General features: G+C 36.8%; 1 protein-coding gene across 1 annotated transcript in view; it reads left to right on the top strand.

Annotated features, from left to right (window-relative positions):
- The window catches only part of Ndufs4 (NADH:ubiquinone oxidoreductase subunit S4), a 101,801-nt gene that overhangs the window by 31,342 nt on the left and 45,609 nt on the right, over positions 1 to 24,850 (top strand). The window contains exon 2 of the mRNA XM_021208549.1: positions 9,708 to 9,786. Within this exon, the coding sequence (XP_021064208.1) occupies positions 9,708 to 9,786 (79 nt within the window). The remainder of the gene's footprint in view (positions 1 to 9,707; positions 9,787 to 24,850) is intronic.

Below are 24,850 nucleotides of genomic sequence, written 5' to 3'. Positions count from 1 at the left end.
TCTCTCTCTCTCTCTCTCTCTCTCTCTCTCTCTCTCTTGGTTTTTAGAGACAGGGTTTCTCTGTATAGCCCGGGCTGTCCTGGAACTCACTCTGTAGACCAGGCTGGCCTCGAATTCAGAAATTCGCCTGCCTCTGCCTCCCAAGTGCTGGGATTAAAGGCATGCGCCACCATGCCTGGCTGTTAATTTTCTTTCAGCATTATATTGGCAGTCTTTGAATATGTACATTAAGACTAGCTTACTAATGTCCAGAAAGTAACTTGGTGGGATTTTGATATGGTTTGTTTTATTATAGAATAATTTACAAAGAAATGATGTTTTAACAATATCAATTATCTCTGCTCATAAAGATAAAACATATCTTCATTATTTAGATATTTTATGATTTCCGTCATTAGACTTTTCTAGTTTTGCTTATAAAGATCGTGTACAGGTTGTTATATTTTCATGTAAATGTTTATTTACAATTGTATGTCACTTAACTATGGGAATAAATTCTGAGAAGTGGACTGATGATTTCTTCATTGGACTGACACCATAGTGTGTACTTTGGTGGGCTGAAGCACCAGTGATTGGAGCTGGAGATCCCGTGGGAACTTCCCAATTTGTTGATAAAATGCTCCTTTATGGCATGACTATATTGTTGTGTTGATACAGTTATGTTTTTAATATCACATTTCATTTGTTTATTGATAGTAGCTAGGAAAGTTCACTTTGGTATATTTGTTGTATTGTACAACTTCAATATTATAATCATTAACTATGATTGGAAGACTTCGGTGATTCATGTGTTTGGCTCAGACTCTGATGTCATTGGCAAATGAAGACCATTTTATTCTTGTCTAGCATGCTTAGTTTTCTTTTCTTTCTCCCTCTCCCTTCTACCTCCTCCATCTCCCCCTCCCGCTCCTCCTCTCCCTCTCCCACTATGTAGCACTGGCTGGCCTGGAACTCTTTGTAGACCAGACTGGCTTTGGTCTGCCTGCTTCTACTTCCCAAGTGCTGTGATTGAAGGTGTGTGACCCCAGGCCCAGTGGTTTTTGTTTCCTATGCTTACTGCATTAACTTGAACTTACTGATTATATGTGGCTAGAGGAAATATTCTTGTCTTTTTTTTTTTTTCCTGGTCTGGGAGGGAAAGCTTATAGTTACTTATCATTAGGAATTATCTTAGTTGTTATGCTTTTGTATGTTTTGTTAACTGATGTTCTAGAAAAAAAAGTCATGATTATGTTAAAGATTATTCAAAGGGTAGAACGTAGTGCTGTTGCAGAGAACCTGAGATTGATTCCCAGCACCTATGCTGAGCATTTCACAACTGTTTATAGCTCCTGCTCCAGGATAGTCCTAGAGGGGTCACTAGTACATACATGTACAGACCCCCACACAGATACACATAATCAAAATATTAAAGCTTAAGATGTTTGATTTTTTTTCAAAAGATTTATTTCATGTGTATGAGTGTTTGACCTATGTTCATGTATGTGTATCACTGTGCAATGCTAGAGGAGGACTAAAGAGAGTATCAGATCCCATGAAACTAGTTACAGCAGATTGAAGGCTGTGATGTGGATGCTGGGAACCGAGTCCAGCTCCTCTGCAAGAGGAATAAGTTCTCTAAACCACTGAGCCATCCTCTCTAGTCCCTACAATTTTTCTTTAAAAAGGATTCTACAAGACTAACTTTAAAACTTTTAACCTTTTGCTTACTTTTGTGTTTGTATACCATGTGTGTGCTTGGTGTCCCTGAGGACAGAATAGAATATCAGATCCCCTGATATTCTAAACTAAAAGTGAGTGTCCAGAACGAAACCTGAGTCCTCTGAAAGAACAGGAAGTGCTCCTAACTACTGAACTATCTCTTTCCTCTGCCCCTGTTTTCTTCGTTTGATGTCAGGTTTATATAACGCTCTCTTTTTCTCTAGTTTCCTATGGTGGATGCTTAGATTGTTGAATTTAGATCTTGTGATATCAGTTGTATTCTAGTACATACTATTAGTCCCTATCACAAGTTTTCCTTGCTCATAGGAGGGAAAGGGCATCATTTCTCAATTATAGAAATTACTGTAATAAATCTGAATTATAAAGTAAATTAGTTTTGATTTAAATTATAAGTGAGACATTTTCACTATTATTTCTTTGAACTTAAAGCACTTGTAGGATCTTTACTTTTCCTTTTATTCTATTCTATATATTTTCCTAGAATATTAAAATGGTCTAATGAAAATTTTAGTACACACACACACACATACACACACACACACACCATAACTAAGATGGACGAATGACGGTCAAAGGACAACTTGTAGGAATAGGTTTTCCTGTCTAGGTCCTGGGAATCGAGCATCTTTACCCATTGCGCCATTTTAAATCCTGTTATCCTTAATTTTATTGCTAGATTATATAGTATGTTGATGATAATTTAAAATTTCTCTTGATTCAAATTCTTGAGAATGCTTAAGGTCATGAATTGAGAGTGATTAATATATGAACACATTTTAGGTCCAAGATAGTTATTATGATATGGAGAACATATACTATTACTTTACCATTTCAGGTATAATCTAAGTAATATTTTCCTGTGATTTGATCTAATATGAATTTTGGGTTAATTCAATTTGTAAGAAGTTGAAAACAAACACAATGGGTTATAATTAAAAGACTAAGGCTATTAATTCCTTAGAGTTGCCAATTCATCAATAAATATGATATCCATAATTAGGGTATCACCTGGGTCACTATTGGCAGGGCTACATGCACAGAGATGAGCTTACGGGTAGTTGCAAAAGCTACTCTTTGTTCCTGACCCCACTGGAAATTAGCTACTATTCTAGTCACCCTGTAGAGGGTTTTATAATAATCTGTAATATGCTATGTGGTTTCTCTAGTGTGCAAATGTACCAATTAGGAGCTGTATCTGAGTTTTGCTCCTGGATGGTGGGATTAAAGGCTCAAATGCCAAATCACTCCAACTGTTAGAGATTTAGAAAACAGATTTGAATTATAGTAACCCTTTAAATGTACTTAAAACATTTTAAATCTCTTAACTGTGTTTTTGATACCAAACAACAAAAATATCCTTTTTATTTAAGAAGAAAACTCAAAAGCTGATGTCCAAGATGGCATGGGCCACATTATATCTACAGTATAACATTCTAATACGAAATCAAAGCAAGTGGTTTAAGAAAACCCAATTTTTCATGTTAGTAAGGAAAGTATGCCTTAATATCATCTTTTTATCTTATTATCATTAGAAAATGTTATTTATTTTTGTTTTCATACCTGATGAACTGAAAGGCATTTGTCAGTTATAAGTTAGTTTGGGCTGAATGGGCGAGCTGTATGATGAACGATCACCTCTCCTTACTCAGGAGATCTCTCCTGTTCGAACCTAATCTTTATCGTATGGTGGTATCCACGGCTTTCCTTCTCCTGTGGAAACAAAGACAAAACCTCTTCCCCAACATTCCACATGTATTCTGAGGTAAAAACACGTCTTTAAAATATACAGGCTGATTTAATTAAGTATTTTCTACTATCCAGTGTCTCTCGGAAGCTGTTATGTCCTGCTTATGGACAACCTGGACAGTCTGTGACTGTTCTTGATAATACCTTTTAATATTTTTCTCAGAAACAGTCTGTTTATGATTTGTTTCTGAATTTGGAGGAATGTTAATCTGTGTTTTCCATTGATCCAACAAATCACATCCCCGTAAATTCATAGCTGTATTAACCACATATAGCTCCCCTCCACACTGTCTCAAAACCCCCTCAAACTGAGTGTCCTTCCCTTCTGCTTCCCATGCATCTCTCTATCCATCCTCCTGACTTAACTATCATTTTTTCCTATGGTCAGTTCCAGTCAACTGGTTGGTTGCTCTGCCTCTTGACCTATGATTGACTTTATTTAATCATGTTTACAATAAACAGAAAATTCTTAGATTAAAGGTGTGTGCTAGAACTGAGCAACTAGGAACAGTTTTTTTGTTTGTTTGTTTTGTTGTTGTTTTTGTTTTTTTGTTTTTTTTTCCCCCAGCAAATAACACAAGCTTGAGGTTCACAGTGTGGTCAAATATCCTGCAACACAAATCTGCAATTCTAGCAGGTTTTAGCAGGGAAGTTCGTCTGTTCTATATTGTATATGCTGTGTATGCTTTGAAGCATTAAAATCAGTATTTAGAAGCTGGGTGTTTTGGCATATGCCTGTATTCTCAGCTACTTGAGAGCTTTGAGCCAGGAGGATCACTTGAGATCAGAACATTGAGGCCTGCATGGGCAAGTTGCTATGTCAGAACAACTGAGCACCCCAGCATTCACAAGGTCTAGATGAAGAAAACTAGGGAATGTGAACAAAGGAAGTCCAGTAGAGTCTCACAGATGTGTGTATATGATCTATTAGTAAGGCACAGAACTTATGATCCATGAAAGAAAAAGTGTACAAGTTATACTTCATTGGTTTTCTGTGCCTTTAATCATAGCACTGCAGAGGCAGAGGCAGATGGATCTCTGAGTCCAAGGCCAGTCTGGTCAATATGGTGAGTGCCAGTCCAGCCAGAGTTATACCATGAGTCCTTGTCCCAAAAAAGTAAAATAAGAAGTTTCTGTCCTGTGAAATATACTGTAAAGAGAATGAAACGACAAGTGACAGAACAGAAGAAATGTTTTCAAAGCACTCATCTTTGAAAGATAGTTATCTTTAATACACAAAGAATTTGGTAGACAATGAGACTTTGTGGCCTGTAATGCCAAAACTAAGAGACTGAGACAGAAGGATGGCAATTTTGAGGTTATCCTGGACTACATAACAAGACTTAGGTCCCCCCCCCCCCCGCTCCCAGTCCCTTCAAAGCTAGTGAGATGGTCCAGGTAAAAGACACTTGTCATGTAAGACCAGTAGGATAGCCAAGTCCATGAAGTTGTTCTCTGACTTCTACATGTATGCCTTGGCATGTGCGACATCCTATACTCACGAACAGAGTTACAATAAGTAAACAAAATTTAAAAAATAGCCTACTTAGAATGTGGGCAAGGTGCTAACAATAGTGAGCTAGCACTGCATACCTGTTAGAATGGCTAGTAGCTACAATAATGACCACAGTCAAATACTAGCGAAAGTAGAAAAAAAAAGCCTCACAGGCTGTTAATGGGAATAGAAGATTGTCCAACCACTTTAAAAAGTAGTGTGGAACTTTATTAAAAAGCATAATTAAATCTTAACTTAAGATTAGCAGTTATTCACATAGGTATTTGCCTAAATGAGCTGCAGTTATGTGTCTACAAAAAAACCATGAACCTTCATGAGTTTTTTTTTCCAAAATATCCTGTGTTCTTCCATGAAACTATGGATAGAGAATACTATTATACAGAGAATTCTTCCAACAAATTAGAAGTACATTCACTTGTATTTACTGTAATCACCTAGACTTTCATTATTAGAAATATTAGAGCAGTACATCCCTCAATTTAGAAACATAAAGAATGAAATCTGGAAGCAGAGGAACAGAGAGGACTTAAGTGCTTGTAGGGACCTAGTAAATTGTAAAGCCAGAGTTAGACATAAGGCCTCTCTCTGTCTCTTTCTTTATAGTGAATTTACACACACACACACACACACACACACACAATTAGTTGTATACGTTAATGATGGTAGCTGATTATTACAAGTATAGCCGGCAAAGATTTATCCTTTGGGCAGAGAATTAAGGTTAATACTTCAGAAATCTGGAAATACCAGTATAGTTAGAAAAAGTGTTTATATGATTCTTAATATTGTCTATTTTTGCTTTAGACTAGGTAGTACTGTTAGGAGTGCTTGTGTAAAGAGATGCTCAAGATACTACTTTTAATCTTTGGAGCATATATTCAGTAATGGGATGGCCACATCAAATGATGATTCTGTGTTCAATTTTTTAAAGATACTATCACATTATTTTGCACAGTTCTGTACTATCTTATATTCTACAGAGATTCAAGTTTCTATATATTCCTGTCAATGAAGATGGTCTTCAATGTATTTCGATTTATATTTCACTATTAACATTTTTCATGTAGTTTTTGGTCACCTATAAATAGATAAGTGCTAATACTAATCTCCTGTTTTTATTTTATTTACTTTTTGCTACTAACTCTTTGGCAGCTTGGAAACTATCCTTATTCAGTGAATTACTCTTGCCTGCTTGGAAATTGAGTCTTACAAAACTTATAAAGTCTTATAAAACTGTATTATGAAAACGTTCTCCTTGCTTGTTATAATCTTTACAGTGCATTTGGGTTAAAAGATTATATACTGTCGGTATATTCCTGAGGGTCAAGAGAAAAGTTGGGTATCAAATCAGGCCTTGTGTTTCCAAGGCAGAGAGATACACTACCACTGCACTACATTCTGCCATAGTTGTAATGATTAATGCTGTGGTTATAATTGACTCTGGACCTTTGTTGCTTATTAAATATTTGGAATTAGAATACATTTTTTCCTGACATTTTGAAATTTATCTAGGGAATATTTAACACATTACCTATATAATAAATATATATTATATATGCTCTTATACGTAGGCAATTTTTCTAAAATTAAATTTGTGAATGTATTATTTTAAATAAACATTAGAATTCTGCTAGGCATATCTGGGTTCTTTCCCGCTTCTGACTATTATAAATAAGGCTGCTATGAACATAGTGGAGTATGTGTCCTTATTACAAATTGGAACATCTTCTGGGTGTATGCCCAGGAGAGGAATTGCTGAATCTTCCGGTAGTACTATGTCTAATTTTCTGAGGAACTGCCAGACTGATTAACAGAGTGGTTATACCAGCTTGCAATCCCACAAACAATGGAGGAGTGTCCCTCTTTCTCCACATCCTCGCCAGCATCTACTGTCACCTGAATTTTTGATCTTAGCCATTCTGACTGGTATGAGGTAGAATCTCAGGGTTGTTTTGATTTGCATTTCCCTTAAGGATGTTGAACATTTTTTTAGGTGCTTCTCAGCCATTCAGTATTCCTCAGTTGAGAATTCTTTGTTTAGCTCTGTACCCCATTTTTTAATAGGGTTATTTGATTTTCTAGAGTCCATCTTCTTGAGTTCTTTATATATGTTGGATATTAGTTCCCTATCTGATACAGGATTGGTAAAGATCCTTTCCCAATCTGTTGGTGGCCTTTTTGTCTTATTGACAGTGTCTCTTGCCTTACAGAAGCTTTGCAATTTTATGAGGTCCCATTTGTCAATTCTCAATCTTAACAGCACAAGCCATTGCTGTTCTGTTCAGGAATTTTCCCCCTGTGCCCATTTCTTTGAGGCTTTTCCTCACTTTCACCTCTATAAGTTTCAGTGTCTCTGGTTTTATGTGGAGTTCCTTGATCCACTTAGACTTGACCTTAGTACAAGGAGATAAGAATGGATCAATTCGCATTCTTCTACATGATAACCGCCAGTTGTGCCAGCACCATTTGTTGAAAATGCTGTCTTTTTTCCACTGGATGGTTTTAGCCTCCTTGTCAAAGGTCAAGTGACCATAGGTGTGTGGGTTCATTTCTGGGTCTTCAATTCTATTCCACTGGTGTACCTGTCTGTCGCTGTACCAGTACCATACAGTTTTTATCACAATTGCTCTGTAGTACAGCTTGAGGTCAGGCATGGTGATTCCACCAGAAGTTCTTTTATCCTTGAGAAGAGTTTTTGCTATCCTAGGTTTTTTGTTATTCCAGATGAATTTGCAACTTGCCCTTTCTAATTCAGTGAAGAATTGAGTTGGAATTTTGATGGGGATTGCATTGAATCTGTAGATTGCTTTCAGCAAGATAGCCATTTTTACTATATTGATCCTGCCAATCCATGAGCATGGGAGATCTTCTTTGATTTCTTTCTTCAGAGACTTGAAGTTTTTGTCATACAGATCTTTCACTTCCTTAGTTAGAGTCACACCAAGATATTTTATATTATTTGTGACTATTGTGAAGGCTGTTGTTTCCCTAATTTCTTTCTCAGCCTGTTTATCCTTTGTGTAGAGAAAGGCCACTGACTTGTTTGAGTTAATTTTATATCCAGCTACTTCACTGAAGCTGTTTATCAGGTTTAGGAGTTCTCTTGTGGAATTTTTAGAATCACTTATATATACTATCATATCATCTGCAAATAGTGATATTTTGACTTCTTCCTTTCCAATTTGTATCCCCTTGACCTCCTTGTTGTCTAATTGCTCTGGCTAGGACTCCGAGTACTATATTGAATAGTTAGGGAGAAAGTGGGCAGCCTTGTCTAGTCCCTGATTTTAGTGGGATTGCTTCCAGCTTTTCTTCATTTATTTTGATGTTAGCTTCTGGTTTGCTGTATATTGCTTTTATTATGTTTAGGTATGGGCCTTGAATTCCTGATCTTTGCAAGACTTATATCATGAATGGGTGTTGGATTTTTGTCAAATGCNTTCCCAGCATCTAACGAGATGATCATGTGTTTTTTGTCTTTGTGTTTGTTTATATAGTGGATTACGATGATGGATTTCCGTATATTAAACCATCCCTGCATCCCTAGAATGAAGCCTACTTGATCATGATGGATGATTGTTTTGATGTGTTCTTGGATTTGGTTAGCGAGAATTTTATTGAGTATTTTTGCATCGATATTCATAAGGGAAATGGGTCTGAAGTTCTCTATCTTTGTTGGGTCTTTATGTGGTTTAGGTATCTGACGCACTCCCTAAATTCTAGCACTCTAGAGGAAGAAGTGAAGGGCTCTCTGAGTTCAAGGCCACTGTGGCCAATCAACATACAAGTTCAAGACAGGCCAGGTCTATATAGTATGACTTTGTCTTAAAACAAACAACATCCCTAAACAGACAATACCAGAAAGGGTTAGGATCCTATTTTGATCTCATTGCTATTTAGCAAGTCTTAAAAGTTTTTTTTTTCACATATAAAAATTTTTAAGTTATAACCTGTGGGATGTAGCTGAGTCTGTAGAATTACCTACCTGCATGCATGCAGAAAATCCTGGTTTAGTCCCCACTGCTTCATAAATTGGCATGATGGTGTGGAGGCAAGGATGTCAGAAACTCAAGGACATCCTTGTCTACATACGGAGTCTAAGGCTAGAGTACTTGACCTATGTCAAAGGAAAAAAACGTCATGAAAGGAATTGATTTTGTGCTCATGTTACTTCCAACATTTTCTTTTTTTAATTATTTATTCAGACCTTCAATTTTGTGACCAAGATAGGGAACTGGACTAACAGCCTAGTTAAGATCACCATTCAAATAGTTTCTGACTGCTTGAAATTGAGAGAGAAGCAGCCTGTTCTCATAGCCTAGGACCCCGTCCCAGCTCCCCAGCTCCTTCCCTGATGCCATCCTTTAGGAATCAGCATTCCAGAAGAGTTGGTACCAGTTTGCATGCTTTAGCCTGGACGTGACAAACCAACCACTGTACCCTCATAGAGAGCAGTTCAGTACTTGTCATTGGTGGCTTTTTGTGAGAGAGTCTGTAGAGTGACATAAAGTGCTGCCTGTTGTGAGCTGTCAAGTGAGAGTTTGCCAGAAACTCAGCAGACAGAACTAATTGGGCAGAAAAGCGCTTTTGTGCAGTCTTCTCTCTTTCCTTCCCTTTTTATGTTTAAGAAGACAGATACTGTTCAGGCAGTGTGTTTATGCAAGTCTGTCTGCTTCTCTCTTCATGGTAAGATCATCCTTTAATTCTGCGTCTTGCACTGCAGGTTGTTGAACACATCCACTTGGAAGCTGGCAGACAACCAGACTCGGGACACACAGCTTATAACAGTTGATGAGAAACTGGTAAGGATTTCCTACAACATGCTGCCGTGATTCTGCCATTTGGCATGGCTTTGTACAGTGGATTATTCATTATACTGGTCTGAGATCTTCTAGGAAAGTTATACACAAACCTTAAGATTTTCACAATAAAATAAAAACATTGAATACTATGCAAGCATCATATACAAATATTAACAAATTAAAGTTTCTATTTTTGAAATAATGATGAGAGTAAGTGGAACTTTCATTTTGAAATAAATATATTGTTTTTAAATGGTCTAAGCTACACTACTGTTTAAGCTATATGATACCTATCCGTGTTCTCTAAATTAAATATATTGGGTCTTCCTAGAACCATGCAGTGTTATTATCACTGAGTGTTGATGTGTGCCCATAACCATCATTTCTGCACACTAACGAGTTAAGTTACATCTAACAACAAATGAATAATAATATTTTTTTCTATCAGTCAGTAGCATTCTGGCAGCTATCCTTTAAAAATATCTTCAAAGTTTAGATATAGTTTGATATAAATGCTTTTATTATACAACAGCAGAATATTGTAATGCTTTTAAGTCTAATAGTAGTATAAGTATGCACTTTTTTATGTAATTTACTATATAAATGGGAGTGTCTCCTAATTACCTCCTCCTAGACAAGCTTTCTACACCGAGCTCCACCCCAACATCACCAGTTCCTTTGCAATGGTGAACTCTTTTATCACTTTACTTTGAACCTGTAAGCACAATCCAAGCAAGTCACTCTGAAATTTCTATTTATATTACTAAAGATAACAGATGTATAAGTAAATAGAAAAGTAAGCAGATTGTTTGGGAAAATTTGTGTCTCAGGCTAACTGCTCTTTATTCAAATGATCTGTTAGACCTGTCTGTTGACACTTCCCTCATCTTGGATCATCTTGGTGTAGACCAGTGATTTCAGCCTTCCTAATGCTGCTCTGTTGCTACTTCATAGCTGTAATTTTACTGCAGTTATGAATTATAATGTAAATATCTGATATGCAGGATATCTGATACGTGACACCCTAAAGGGGTTGTGGCCCACAGTTTGAGAAGCATTGGTGTAGATACCACCATGTAAATTCCAGCAATACTGTCATAATTGGTCTTCCCATGTATTTTAGTTTCCTGATTCATTCTCCCTAGGATAGTCAGAATAGACGTTTTTTAAATGTTGTTTTCATCACCTCTTGTGTATAATCTTTTGGCGGTTCCTATTACCTTAAGAGTTAACATTAAAATCCTGATGGCTTTCAGGGCCTTGCATGATTTAGTTTCTGATTTTCTGCCTAGGTTTGCTTTGTAGGATTCATTTGTAGGGTATTCTGTAGACATGGAACTTGTTATTCTTTTTCTTGCTTTCAGTTTCTGCTCCCCTTACCTAGATGCTTCATACTAACCATCTATGCATTTTAAAAATCATCATCAAATCTACGTGGTTAGTCAAGAATAAAAGGAACAGGGCAGTTCTTTGCTATCATGTGTTCTAATCACCAGCACTAGTGTTTGAATTTTCTTTTGTAGATTTATTTATTTTATGTATGTGAGTACACACCAGAAGAAGGCATCGGATCCCATTACAGATGGTTGTGAGCCACCATGTTGTTGCTGGGATTTGGGTCCTCTGGAAGAACAGTCAGTGCTCTTAATTGCTCAGCCATCTCTCCAGCCTGTGTTTGAATTTTCTTGACCATCTCTTTGAAACCCAGAGATTGGCTTATTGTTATAGTATTATTGGTTATTCAAGTTTTATAGAGTTCATTAATAGTGCTTCCTGGTTCTTTCTTTTTTAAAGAAGCATCTGACTTCTATATTGTTCTAAACAAGCCATTGAGGACTAGTTTAGTATGATGCTTTTACTTACATGTCACAAAATCAGATGTATATCACCAGTGGGTTTGGCTCTATATCCATTGCCCCCAGTATTGTTATTTTTCTGGAAGTATGTTAGTCAAGTGCCAGTACATTAGTCTATTAGAAGTCTGAGTTCCTGCACATAGACACAGTTGTTGGAATAATATTTAAAAGGAGTAACCAAACCCCTTTTGTTTATTTTTATATTTAAATTGTAGGTAACAAAATACTGCTAGATTTTCATGTCTTGTTCCTACACGGCTTCTAAAGAAGAGCTAAATAAGTAGCATGAGAAGATCACGCACTCAGAAGAGCATTTACAAACACAGAGTATTTGAAATTAATTATATTTGCATTTTGAGCAAAAAAGATTGTTGTACATATATGCTACATGTATGTATAGATATTAATGATTAAAGTATTTTAGAATGTAAAGTAAATCCCATGAATATTTTAAAGAATGTAGAACTATCACATTAATGTTGCTCTTATGTAATATAAAACAATTTATTATGCCCGGCATGGTGGTGCACACCTTTAATCCCAGTACTGGGGAGGCAGTGGCAGGTGGATCTCTGAGTTCCTGGCCAGCGTGCTCTACAGAGTGAGTTCCAGGACAGTTGAGGATTCACAAAAACCCTGCCTTGAAAGATCAAATAAAAAAGAAAGAAAAAAAAAACAAAAAACAAAAAAAACAAGAACAACAACAAAAACCCAGTTTATAGAATTGGTAAACTTTTTTCTGTTTGATTAATAATTATTACACCTACCGTTTCCACAGAATCTAGTTAGTTTTACTTTAAAAACAAAAAAAGTTTTACTCCCCACCCCACCCCACCCCCCAACCCCAAGAAATCTTACAGGAGAATCCAATAGATGAAATAGACAAAAGCTAAGCTGTAAGGGCCAGGGTTGCAGGCAACATGGGGGAAGGCTTCTGAGAAGAATCTAATCCACGAGATTGGGAGACATGGTCTAATCTTCTTTTATTGGACTAAACAATTGCTTCTCTGACTTAAAAAAATCCCAGTTAATTGACCCTCATTTCCCTGGTAGGCTTCTGTTCACACTACTGATGAACCATACTGTTAGAAAGTTGTCTATACATGGATGTGGTAATAAATACATGCCTACAGTTTTAGCAGTAAGGAGGTAGAGACAGGAGGATCTAGATTTCAAGATCATCCTTGGCTATATATAGCAAGATTGAGATCAGTCTGATTTCACGAGACCCTGCCTATAAAATAAAAGAAACAAAAAGGCACTTTCTTAAGAAGAAAGTTTATTCTTTTCAAATGAGAATATTCTATACTCTTATGCAATAAACACTTCATGTATGTCTGTGCCATAACCAAGATTTAACTCTCAAGTTCTAAATACAAATTTGTGGTACTAAATTTTAAACTAAAATAGATAAAATTTCTAAAAGATAAGGAAAGAGGAGATCTTTGTAGCTTTGAATTGAACAATGATTTTTAGCTAGGACACCAGAAGAGTTCAGTTCATGTTTTTAAATAGTCATAAAATTGGGCTTTTTCACAATTAAAAGTGTGCTTAAAAACAAATATAAGACAGGACCAGTGAAATGCTCAGTAAATAAAGATACCTGTCACCAAGCCTGCTGACCTGAATTTGATCCTTGGATCTTATTTGGTAAAAGGAGAGAGGTGATACCTACAAATTGTCCTTTGATTGTCACCTGGGGCTATGGAAAACATGAAAATATACCCACATATTCACACTCACAAAGTAAATTCAAATGTAACAAAAATTTTTTAAAAAGCTATGGGCCTTGAGGAGAAAGAAATGATAAAATAAGACACACATAAGTAAAATATATTTGTTAAATGTATTTAATAAAAATTATATCCAGAAAATATATGCATCATTTTTGCCAGCCTCAAAGGGTATATGCTATATAATTTTATTTATTTGATATCCTAGGTATTAGAAAACTCTAAGGATAAGACATTTATTAGTTAAAATGCAGCTTTGTTGCACATGTATGGATGTCTGTGTGGGTGTGAGTATGTGAGCCTGTGTGTGGCTGTACTGTGTGACGTGCTGAGAGGCTGGGAGTCAGCCTCAGGAGTGGAGGCCTCAGGGGCCGCCCACCTTTGTTTTGAGACGAAGTTCTCTTGCTACTCTGGCTGTGCTAACGGGTTGTGGAGTCACAGGAACCCCCATTCTCCACCTTGTCGCTGCTGAAATTCCCAGTGTAAGTCATACCTGGCCTTTAACATGGCTGCCGAGGAACCGGGCTCTCTTGCTTGCACTTTACCAACTGAGCTCGCACTCCAGTCCTGAAAATTACAGTTTTATAGATCTTGGTTCTGCTTCTGACCTTACTAAATTTGATGCCTTTGTAGTACTTTATGCCTTTTTGGTGTGATTGGAATTTTCATTAACAAATGTGATTTTTTTTTTTTAAATGTGAAATATGTTTGGAATCTGTATTTGGAATAAACATGTATATACATACATACATGCATACATACATGCATATACATATCTAGAGTCAATATAACAAATGCATGGAAAAGTTTCAAAGTTTAAGTTAACAATGAATTATAACTAGATATGAAGCTGTTGAAGACTTGGTTTTTCTGACTAACGTTTATATGAAAATGCATTGTTTTCATGTACTGGAACCAGGGTAAGATCCCATTAGAATGTATGAGCTTATTAGATGTCAGAACGCATTCACCTTCCAGTAAGCTACATGTCTATTAAAGAGAGCTTCAAAATAAAAAATATATCCCAACTTAAGAGTTTGTTACAATTTTACTGCATTAGAATTTATCATAGTAAATATCTCTAGCTATAGCTTATAAACAAAACAAAACATCATTGGAATTCCAGTAATATTTAAAAGTATAACAAGCTCTTGAGATAATAACAAGTCATTCCTCCAAGTCTTCTCTTTGGGTGAAACAGCCCAGGGCTTCGAGTGCTGTCCTGTGAGACCCAGGTACTTAGCACTGAGTGTCCTGCAGTGACGCTGCATCTCTATAATGCTGAGGCCAGTTTTTCTTGCACCACTGCAGTTGTTGTGCATGCAGGTGTGGTGGCAGGCATTGCCTGCCTTCCCATCACAGCAGCTTGCGCAGGACCACTTGAAATGTAGCTCTCAGACAGCCTTATGGAGAGTTTACAGAGCACTGGAAGCTCATCAGATTTTATGTGTACTGTTACCAAGTCAAGTGTCATTTCTTCTAGCATCAGCTTAGACTTGAATATAATTTGTGACTGTTTTCAGATTCCAATAAAGCTTTTTTTTTTAACTTTTTAATTCTTATGTGCAGAATTTGCTGTCAAGGGTATAAATGAAGGGATCTGTATAGTGTTTTGTGAAAGTTAGGGTGATAAGTAATTTTTTTTTCTCAGAATCATTATGTATTGACAATATGCATTCTGTCCTTAAGGCACTGAATGTAACAGAGGGAAGTCTGTTATCATTTTCCTAGTGTAAGAAACATCTCTCACTTGGGAGCTATACATAATGGCATTGTTACAGAACCAAATCTTCTGGGAGTAGAATTGTTTCCCTGGATTACTATTAATCAAGAATTTTGTATTAGAGTGTAGGAAAAAATTAAGGATAACTCCTAAGAATGCTTTTGGTTGTTGTGTATAAATTTCTAACTCATCTTTTCACTAATGAGAATTCAAATATCAAATATTCAAAATATTCTAAAATAATCTTATAAACTTATACTTACGAACATAGTGTTTTAAAAAACATTTTTGTGGGTTGCACCATTATTATTTCAAACTATGTGGTGCCTGCTGCAGATGGGAGGGAAGCTTGCAAGCTCTGCTTTGCCTTTGGCTCTTCTAAGGGGAGGAGCTGGGCCATGGAGACTGGGCAAACAATGCCGTTGCTTTTGAGAGAGGGAAGGTAAACTCTTAATGGTCTTTTAAGATTCTGAGTAGTAGTTCTTCCTAAATAACCAAAGCATGAGTTGAACTTGCATACAGTTCACTTTTAATTGCTTTTAAATCAAGTTAGTATGCATTTTATTTTAGTGCACTGACTGCTTATTTGTCAAAATTTAAGTTAACGTTTTACCCCAGTAAAAATATGACTACAAAGATAGAAAACGGACTCTTATCAGAGTTGATTCCATTCTTACTGAAAGTGCTACAGAGTGAGCTTGAACAGGTGGTATTCGTAGATTAGTTTTCTGAAAACCCTGTTGGCTGTCATCATCCCTTTGTTCAAAGTGCTCACTGCATGTTGTCACATGCCACTCATACTTCTAGTGAGATGAGCCACTTTAAACCAGATTAGATTATATTAAAGGCCAGTTTATTGGGAAGCTGCTCTCTGGCAGAGAGTTCACCGGCCCCAAAGAAGGAGGCCAGGAAAGTCACCATAGTGGGTGGAGAGAAAGAGAGCATGCAGTGGGCAGGGAGAGGGAAAAGGAGAGAGAGCGTGAGTAAGCCAATGTCTGCGTTATGTAGAGAGGGGGCTCAGGAGGAAGGGCAGCCCAGTAGGTATGCCATGTAGGGACTGAGGGGCTAGGAGCGCCTGAAGTCTGGGTCTGTTTTGATAGGTAAAATGAATACCTTAGTCCATTGCCCCAAATCTAAGACCAGATAATACTGGCATTTGAAATCATTTTCATTTATATGCTTAATTATTTTGTTCATAAACTAGTTAATGCTACATTTTTGACCTTTATGAAGGTATTATGGTTATAAGTGTATCTCTAATTTAAAGCATATAAAATAGGAAGCTTTTAGTAATTCATAAATCTGGCTTTTCTTTTTTTGAGAGGATGGAGAAGGGCAGCTGTCATTTCAAAGCTTTCTGGAAAAATGTTTTATAGTATAATACTACTAATGTAAAAATACTATCATTTTAAACAGTTTTAATTGTCACTATTATTTTTATCAAAAGTCAAGTATGCATAAAAATAATCATTGTTAGGTTTGGCCAGTTGTATTTTATTAAGTTCATTCCAAATTGCCATAAAATAGCAGTTAAAGATGATCATTACTTCCAATGAATCATTGCTACTTGGTAATAACCACATGGTACTAGCAGCAATCTTAGCTGGTGAGATTTTAATATTATTGTTTTAGTTGTATGTAAGCAGCAACTTATTTCAGTAGACTTCAACTTGTTCTAAAATTTTTTCATTGAATAATCTTTTTTGCAAACCTTCAAAAATAATGCAAGTAGATTTGTATATAAGTATTTTGTAGTGTTCTTTTTTCCTCTTACGTACTATTAATTCTTGATGAAATTTATAAACTTAGATTTACAATATGCCAGTGAGTGACCCACACAGAAAGATAAAGCTGAGTGGAAGGCAGGCTTCTGACTTCTCTGCCTGTACATCCTCCCCCGCAGGCAGGGCCAGCTTTCCTCTGCTGAGGTTACTTGCTATTGGAGATGGCAACAGCACTATCTCTGTTAGATTGTAAGTGGTGTCTGCACGGGGTGATGCAGCCTTCCAGCAGCTCAAGTGTCTGTTTTGTCTGGACTCTACTCATGCACATTCTTTTGCAAAATCTCAAGGCTTTAGTCTGGAGCACTGGGTCAAAGAATATGTCTCTTTGAAGGGGAGACGGCATTTTTCTTCTTCTTCTTTTTTTTTTTAAATGTTTTATTCACTAAGTAGTATTTTATTTTACATCAAAGAATATCAGTCTTTGTGAAACTACGATGGTGGCAGTTTAGCATGTGTTGTTTTTCTCTCTCTTTCACTAAGTACAGATAATGTTGCTTCAACTCAATAGGGCTGTTTAGGATGCATAAGTAGGACTATTAGATTTAAAGTGTAAAGAAAGGCATTTACTTTGCAATATCATTTATATTTTGGAAAGTATTTTAGAGTGTATGTCCCTGTGGACTGTTACCTAAACTACTAAAAAAAAAAAGTAACCATGAAGACAGCAGAGATAGGGATTATAATTCTAAGGAAGTAGCCACCCTGGGTTGGCCTCTTTAATATTATAAATATGTAAGCATAACCCCGACGTACAAAATGGAAAAATATCAAAGACTCAAACAATGAGAAATCTTTTTACACTTAAACTAGAAATTTTCTGTCTGTACTAGTTGCATGGGTTAATTGATAATGTGCTAATAATCATAGAATGTTATTATTTTTAAGATTATTGTATTCATGTTTGAATCACATGATTGTATATATACCTAAACATATACATTAATATAAAATGGTTGTTATGTTTATATGTAAAATATGCAGGGAAATTTATTGAAAGTTTGTCCAAATATAATTAAGGTAAAAATATTTCTACTCTTAAATAGCAAAACAATTTTAGACTTGTACATCTCGTTTAACAATAATGATCATTACGGCAGATTGTTTATACATATAATTTTTGTAGATAAGATTTTCTATATAAATGCAGAACTTTTATTTACAAAATATATTTCCAAAAATGTTATTCTGACATGTCATTAGGCTGTATGAAACTTATACTTTTGAAATGCTACAAAGGAAATAAATGTGAAAAATAATAGCTTTTATATAGAGACAGGAACCATTAAAGCTTGCAGAATAGCTATATTAATTGCTAGAAGAACAAAAGATCTTTCGTCTACAGTATTCAGCCATCTCTATTATCTGTGATTCTTCAGCAATTAAAGCAGATTATTTTCCTCTTTGTTCCTACTTAGAACACTTGAACAATACTGAAGAATTGAACTGACTGGAATGTTTTATCTTTCAAAAGCTTTAAAGTTCTATGCACCAATTAGCAAAATACAGTAAAGGTTTAAACATTAATAGCCACAACATGGTGAATGCATAGACCTGTAGTATGCGAGGTCTGTATACCAGCTCCTATTGTGGGCTCCGGAGAGTAACTGTGTCTGTGCTTTTCTACTCCTACCTGCTGTGTATGGAAAATTTGAATAGTACTGGACACTGTTTATAAGAATTTCAAATTCTTGCATGTTATTATATTGTCACTTTGGCTCTCATTAAGTTAGAGTTGATAATATTTTATTTATTTATTATTTATTTATTTTTATAAAGCTTATTTTGCTATTTTCAAGACAGTTCTAGTGTGAAAATACAGATCAGTCTGTTAGTAACAAATCCAAAGTGTGTGTGTGCTGTGTGTTATATGCTTGCAGAAAGCTGTCCAACAGTTTTCATTTAGCACAGTATAGCCAACCATTAAGTGCTCTGTCTTTGTTTGTTTTGCTAATTGGTGCATAGAACTTTAAAGCTTTTGTGAGATAAAACTTTGCAGTCACTTCTGGTTTTAGTTTGGGATTTTGCTTGGTTTTGATCTCATTGGTAGTAGAGAAGATTGCGCTTTATGTTACAGCTTTGTAATTGACCAATCTACCAGATTGAAAAGACTTCATCTAAATTACCACTAGCTTGTTAAATGATTTATGTCCATCATTTTGTAGTAGATTCTCAGTAAAATTTGGGGTAGAAAGAGGTAGAAATTTAGATGTAGCATGTTTTGGTAACAATTTTCATTTCTATGTTATATATCCCAGAGAATAAAATGTAGAATTAGAGCAGAAGAAAGAGGAATGCACATATCAGTGTTTGAGGCTAGCAAACTTTGTTTCCCTGTTTAGAGTTTCTAATTTTATATGACCTAATCTTTGCTTTAATTCTCCTCTTACAAATAGTGTCTACAACATTACCGGTATTAGAATTTTTACAAAATGGGTCTGTTTTTAAAATTAGCAATGATACAGAGGCTTCACTGTGGAAAATGTGCTGTGTCTCTGTAAAGCAGCCTTTTTCTAAGCTACACATGTCTAGAAATGTGTGAATGGGGGTTTTCAGTCTCTGTTTCATGTCGACACTTCTAAAGGCTTTAAGTTTACTGAATGTTAGTTAATGAAGTCTTCAAACTCTTTTCATGCTTCCTTACACATAAACCGTTTTAGTTTTCTTAAAGCAACACATGAGATACAGACCCACCAAAATCCAGACTGAGATTATTTATTTTAAGTTGAAGACATGGATCTGATTACTATGATCATTTACATGTATTATATAGTGACTATTGAGGATACATCATTGTAAAACAATCTTATCAATGGAAAAATAGTTGAACCCAGTTGAACAGTACCAGCTGGTTGACACTGCTGATCTAGCCATTTCCTCTGTCTGCCATGCTTCACGTAGGTGGTTCTCTGCCATCGTGACACAGTCACAAAGTGTATTCCTTGACTGCCTAGTTAACGCTCACCTCTCCAACCCTGGCGGTTCCGGGTTTGAATCCTAATTGAATTCAGATTTGATATCCAAAGAGTTAAAAGCAGGTTTCTAGTTTGAATACAATAAACACACGAGTCTGCCCTGTGCTAGGATATTCAGAGATTACAGCTCCTCTCTAGCTGTCTGGTGGTTTTCAAAGAACACTGTTCATAATTGTTTGTGGAGATGCATTGAGCCATTTCTAAAAAAAATTTCAGTTATATTAACCGCCATGTACTTTTACATTCTTTATGTATGTGTTTGAGTGTTTTGAAAACTTACTATGTACCATATTCTAAGCCCTGAGAATACACAGAGAACAGAATATCCTCCCATCTTGGAGCTCATCTTCCCTGTTGTAAGCATACAACAACTTGTTAATAATCAAATGAGTTCCGTAGATTAAGGACTCTTACAGAAAACAAAACAAAATCAAAGCTGGACGATAGCTAGAGAGTAGCAAGGAGGGACAAGAGTTATTGAACTAGGCAATCATTGACCATACTGTGAGATTGTGACAAATGTAAACTAAAGTCTAAGTGGTGGTGAAGAACCTTTATATAAAGGTCTAAAGTAAGAACATTTCTGATATAAGAAATGGCTAAAGGTTAAAATGTAAATGAGGTGCTACTAGTCAGAACAGAAGGAAAACTGTCATACACACATGCACCCACCCCAAAAGGAAGGTAGTTAGTTAATAACATTCTCCCAGTAGATATCAAGGAAATAAGCTGCTGTCTACCAAGTAGGGACTGACAAGCACCTAATATAAACTTTGAATCTTGCTTAGCCAGTGGTATGACTGATGGATGGTTGTAGTTGTCTGTCTTTATCTTAACTCTGTCCTTCTATGTGAGTTTTAGAATTTGTCTCTCCTGATACCTCTCTGTGTGACTATCCCCCTTTGTTTATGTGACTGACCTTCTTCTGAAGATTAACTAACAATCATCTCTCCCTATCTGGCTGGCTGGATACCTTATTTTCTCCTCTCTTCCTCTCCTATTGAGAAGCCTTGAGTTCAATTAGACAGCTACTGGCTGTCCCTAAGATGCAAATGCCACTGTTGTATTCTTGGGGACATCACATATTGCCATGCTGGTCATTGCTGCTGTTCCCAGGCTTTCTATCTGGGAAGGACTTTGGATTGCTTTCTCCCTGGGCAGCTTGTGTAGCACTCTCAGATACCATGAGAGCTAGTCCTCAGAGAGGAGCTTCCAGGTCAGTGTTAGCTCAAGTCCTCCAAGTCCTGTATCCAAAGTATGTACCTTCAAGAGGCAACCAAGGACAGTGGCAATAGTCTGTATTATTTATTTCCCTGACCAGCAGTGCAAAAGGAGGTTTCCCATGCCTAGGGCTTTGCTAGATAATCCCTGGTTTGGGGGAAGAGCATTATCACCCCAAAGTAGCATAACTTCATTGAGACGATTCCCCCCACCCTCTGTGTGTGTGTGTGTGTGTGTGTGTGTGTGTGTATGTGTGTGTGTGTGTGTTTATATACACACACATACATTTATATGTACTTTTAAGTAACTTTAAAATAATGTTATTTATCCCATCTCCCTTCTTTACCCTCTGTCTTGCCCTCTTTTCTAGTTATGGTTTCTTATTACTGTGATAAAGCATGACCAAAGACAACCAAAGGCAAAGGTTTATTTTAGCCCTCAAGTTTCACATCATAGTCCATCACTGATGGAAATGTGGGCAGGAGCTCAAACAGGGCAGGCGCTTGCAGGCAGGAACTGATTGGTACAGAGGCCATGGAGGGTTACTGCTCAGCCTAGTTTCTTATAGTATCCAGAGCCACCCTACGTCAATCATCAACCAAGAACATCACTACAGATTTGCATCCATGCCAGTCTGGTGGGGGTATTTCCTCAATTGATGTTCCCTCTTTTGAATGACAGTCTTTTGTCAAGTTGACATAAATCTAACGAGTACACCCTCCCTACCTTCCTAGTTAAACTCCCCTTCCACCTTCCCTGTTTCCTCTGCCATAGCTCCTGTGTCCTGCTATTCCCTGTCCCATCTAGAGCTTCTCACCCACACCATGTTCCTTTTTTTTGGGGGGGGGGGTTCGAGACAGGGTTTCTCTGTGTAGCTCTGACTGTCCTGGAACTCACTTTGTAGACCAGGCTGGCCTCAAACTCAGAAATCCGCCTGCCTCTGCCTCCCAAGTGCTGGGATTAAAGGCGTGCACCACCACCGCCCGGCTGCCATGTTCCTTTTTTCTTCCTGGTTTCCACAGTTAATCCAGGTTATATACCCAAAACTATATAATTCAAAGCTCGGATCCACAAATGAGAGAAAACATGCAGTGTTTGGCTTTCTGTGTCTGAGTATGTAGAACATACAATATGTAGTAAATGCATGTAAGTTTATGCACATATGTGTATAAATATGCATATTTATACACATTTAAAAATGCATTATATTTTCTAGATCTACCCATTTTCTTGCAAACTTTATTTCATTTTTCTTTATATTTTATTTCTATTTACCTGAATAGACTTTTTTTTTTTGAATAGAATTTCAGTGTGTGTGTGTGTGTGTGTGTGTGTGTGTGTGTGTGATATTTTCATTATACAGCGTTTAGTTGAGGGACATTTAGCTTGTTTTAAATTTCATTTAATACCTATGGTGGTTTGAATAAGAGTGGCCCCCATAGGCTTATATGCTTGAGTGTTTGCTTCCCAATTGATGGACTGTGTAGGGAGAATTAGGCAGTGTGGTCTTGTTGGAGTTTTCAAGTAGCCTAGGCTAGCGCTGACCTTACTGTTGCTGAGGTTGATCGTGAACTTTTGCTTTTCCTATTTCTACATCCCTAGTGCTCAGATTACAGTGCACAGTTTCTACATTGCTGGGCACTGGACCCTAGGGCTTTATGCATTCTAGGCACATGATCTGCCCATTGAGCTACACCCCCTAACCTGATGATTTCTTTACTAATTTTTAGTGACTTTTCCCTCTTTAGACCAATTTTGATTTTGGTGCACTTTATCAGGTATCAGAATAAATGCCAGCTATATATGGCTTCTATTCACTGACAGATTGACTTCCATCCTTTGGCTATTGGTCTGTGGGTATCTTTATCATGTCTGCCTTTGGAAACACCAGATAGTTGGATATAAGTTTTTAGTATAGTCAGCAAGACTGAATCTCTTTTGGTGAGTTGGTTCCTTTTACATTTAAGGTTACTATTGAGAGGCATTTACTATTCTTTGGGTTTTATTGGTTGCATTTCTGGTTGGTTAGATTTTTTTTTCTCTCATCTTAATGTTAGAAATGTGCTGGTTCACTGTATTGGACATGATGGATTTTTTTTCTACCTAGCTATCCGTGTTTCAGCTGTTTCTATATAAAGTTCCTTGTCTTTTTTTTTTTTTTTTTTTTTTTTAAAGAGAGAAGGTAATTGTGGGGTGGTGGCAGTACACGCCTCTAATCCTAGCACTCAAGAGGCAGAGGCATGCAGAGGCTAGCCTGCTCTACAGAGTCAGTTCCAGGATATTCAGAGAAAACCTATCTCAGAAAATAAACAAACAACAACAAAACAATAAAAACCAGTTGGAGCTAATTTAAGTCTTTACAATTATTCATTTGTGGAGGGGCAGGGCATAGCATAAGTGTGGGGGCCAGAGAACAGCTGGTGGGCTTGGTGCCACCTCCTGCCATGCAGGCCCTGGAGGTGCCACTCAGATTGTCAGACTTGGCAACACATGCCTTTCCGCAATGGGCCATCTCACTGCTTCCGTACAGTTCTTCCAGTACTATCAAGATTGAGACACTTCCTTTCTCTCTGTATAGTATTCCTTTAACCGTCACCTCCAGCATTGGCTTGATGGTCACGAGTGTAATTTGTAGTTTGTAATTGTCTTGAAATGTCCTTCACAATCAGTTTTAAAAGCTAGTTCTTCAGATTTTAGCAATCTTGATTGGCACTTACTTATTTTCATGATTCGAAATTATTATTCTGGGCTTTTCCTTTCTTTGAGCCTCAAAAGAGAGAGAGAAGTGTTGTGTTCACCTTTGTAGTTGAGTTAGCATTTTTCCTTATAGCTCTTTTTCTTACCTTGGTATTTTTGACATTTAGAAGTTTTTTTTTTATTATTATTATTTAGAAGTTATTTTGATTATTTAGAAGTTTTCTAGTCAATGTCTGTTGAGTTCTAAATGCCTTGGGTACGTGGATGTCCAATATTTCCTCTAGACTTGGGAAATGTTCTGCTATAATTCCGTTGCATAGAGTCTCTATGTCTATAGTTTTTATCTGAGCTCTGCCTGTGCTGTGGATCTTTTGATTGTATGCTGGAGTTCTTTGGCACTGTGGCCATGTGTGTGTCCTCTTCCCCGTGCCCCATTGTTTTGCCTCGATTGCACCTTTCACCCCTGACTCTCTTGTGGTCATCCAGTGTGTTCTCATCACAATCATTGAGATTTTCATTTCCAGCATTTTACAATTTTTCCTATTGAAAATGTTCTTTTATGCTGTTGACTTTTTCATCTCTGCCAGTTATTTTCCCATCTATATCCTTGACTCTTCATCTATTGCTAGCTTTTCTTTCTTGGTCCTGGATTGAACTCATCTATTTGTTTGCATCCCTTTTGAATATTATACTAGTGAAAATTTTCACCTCACATTGTATGTGCTTTGTTATCTTTGGGTTCATGAGTTAGTTAGCTGGTGAGTTCGTTTTTTCTTTTCTTTTTCTTTTCTTTTTTTAATTAGGGCATTTTTTATTAGATATTTTCTTCATTTACATTTCAAATGCTATCCCCAAAGCCCCCTATACCCTCTCTGAGCCCTGCTCCCTAACCCATCCACTCCCGTTTCCTGGCCCTGGCATTCCCCTGTACTGGGGCATATGATCTTCACAATACCAAGGGCCTCTCCTCCCATTGATGGCTGACTAGGCCATCCTCTGCTACATATGCAACTAGAGACACAGCTCTGGAGGGTACTGGTTAGTTCATATTGTTGTTCCTCCTATAGGGTTGCAGACC

This window comes from Mus pahari, chromosome 11 (genome assembly GCF_900095145.1).
Source record: "Mus pahari chromosome 11, PAHARI_EIJ_v1.1, whole genome shotgun sequence".
NCBI classification, from domain to species: domain Eukaryota; kingdom Metazoa; phylum Chordata; class Mammalia; order Rodentia; family Muridae; genus Mus; species Mus pahari.
The sequence above is the reverse complement of the archived record's forward strand: the minus strand, read 5'-3'. Positions and strand labels throughout refer to the sequence as shown.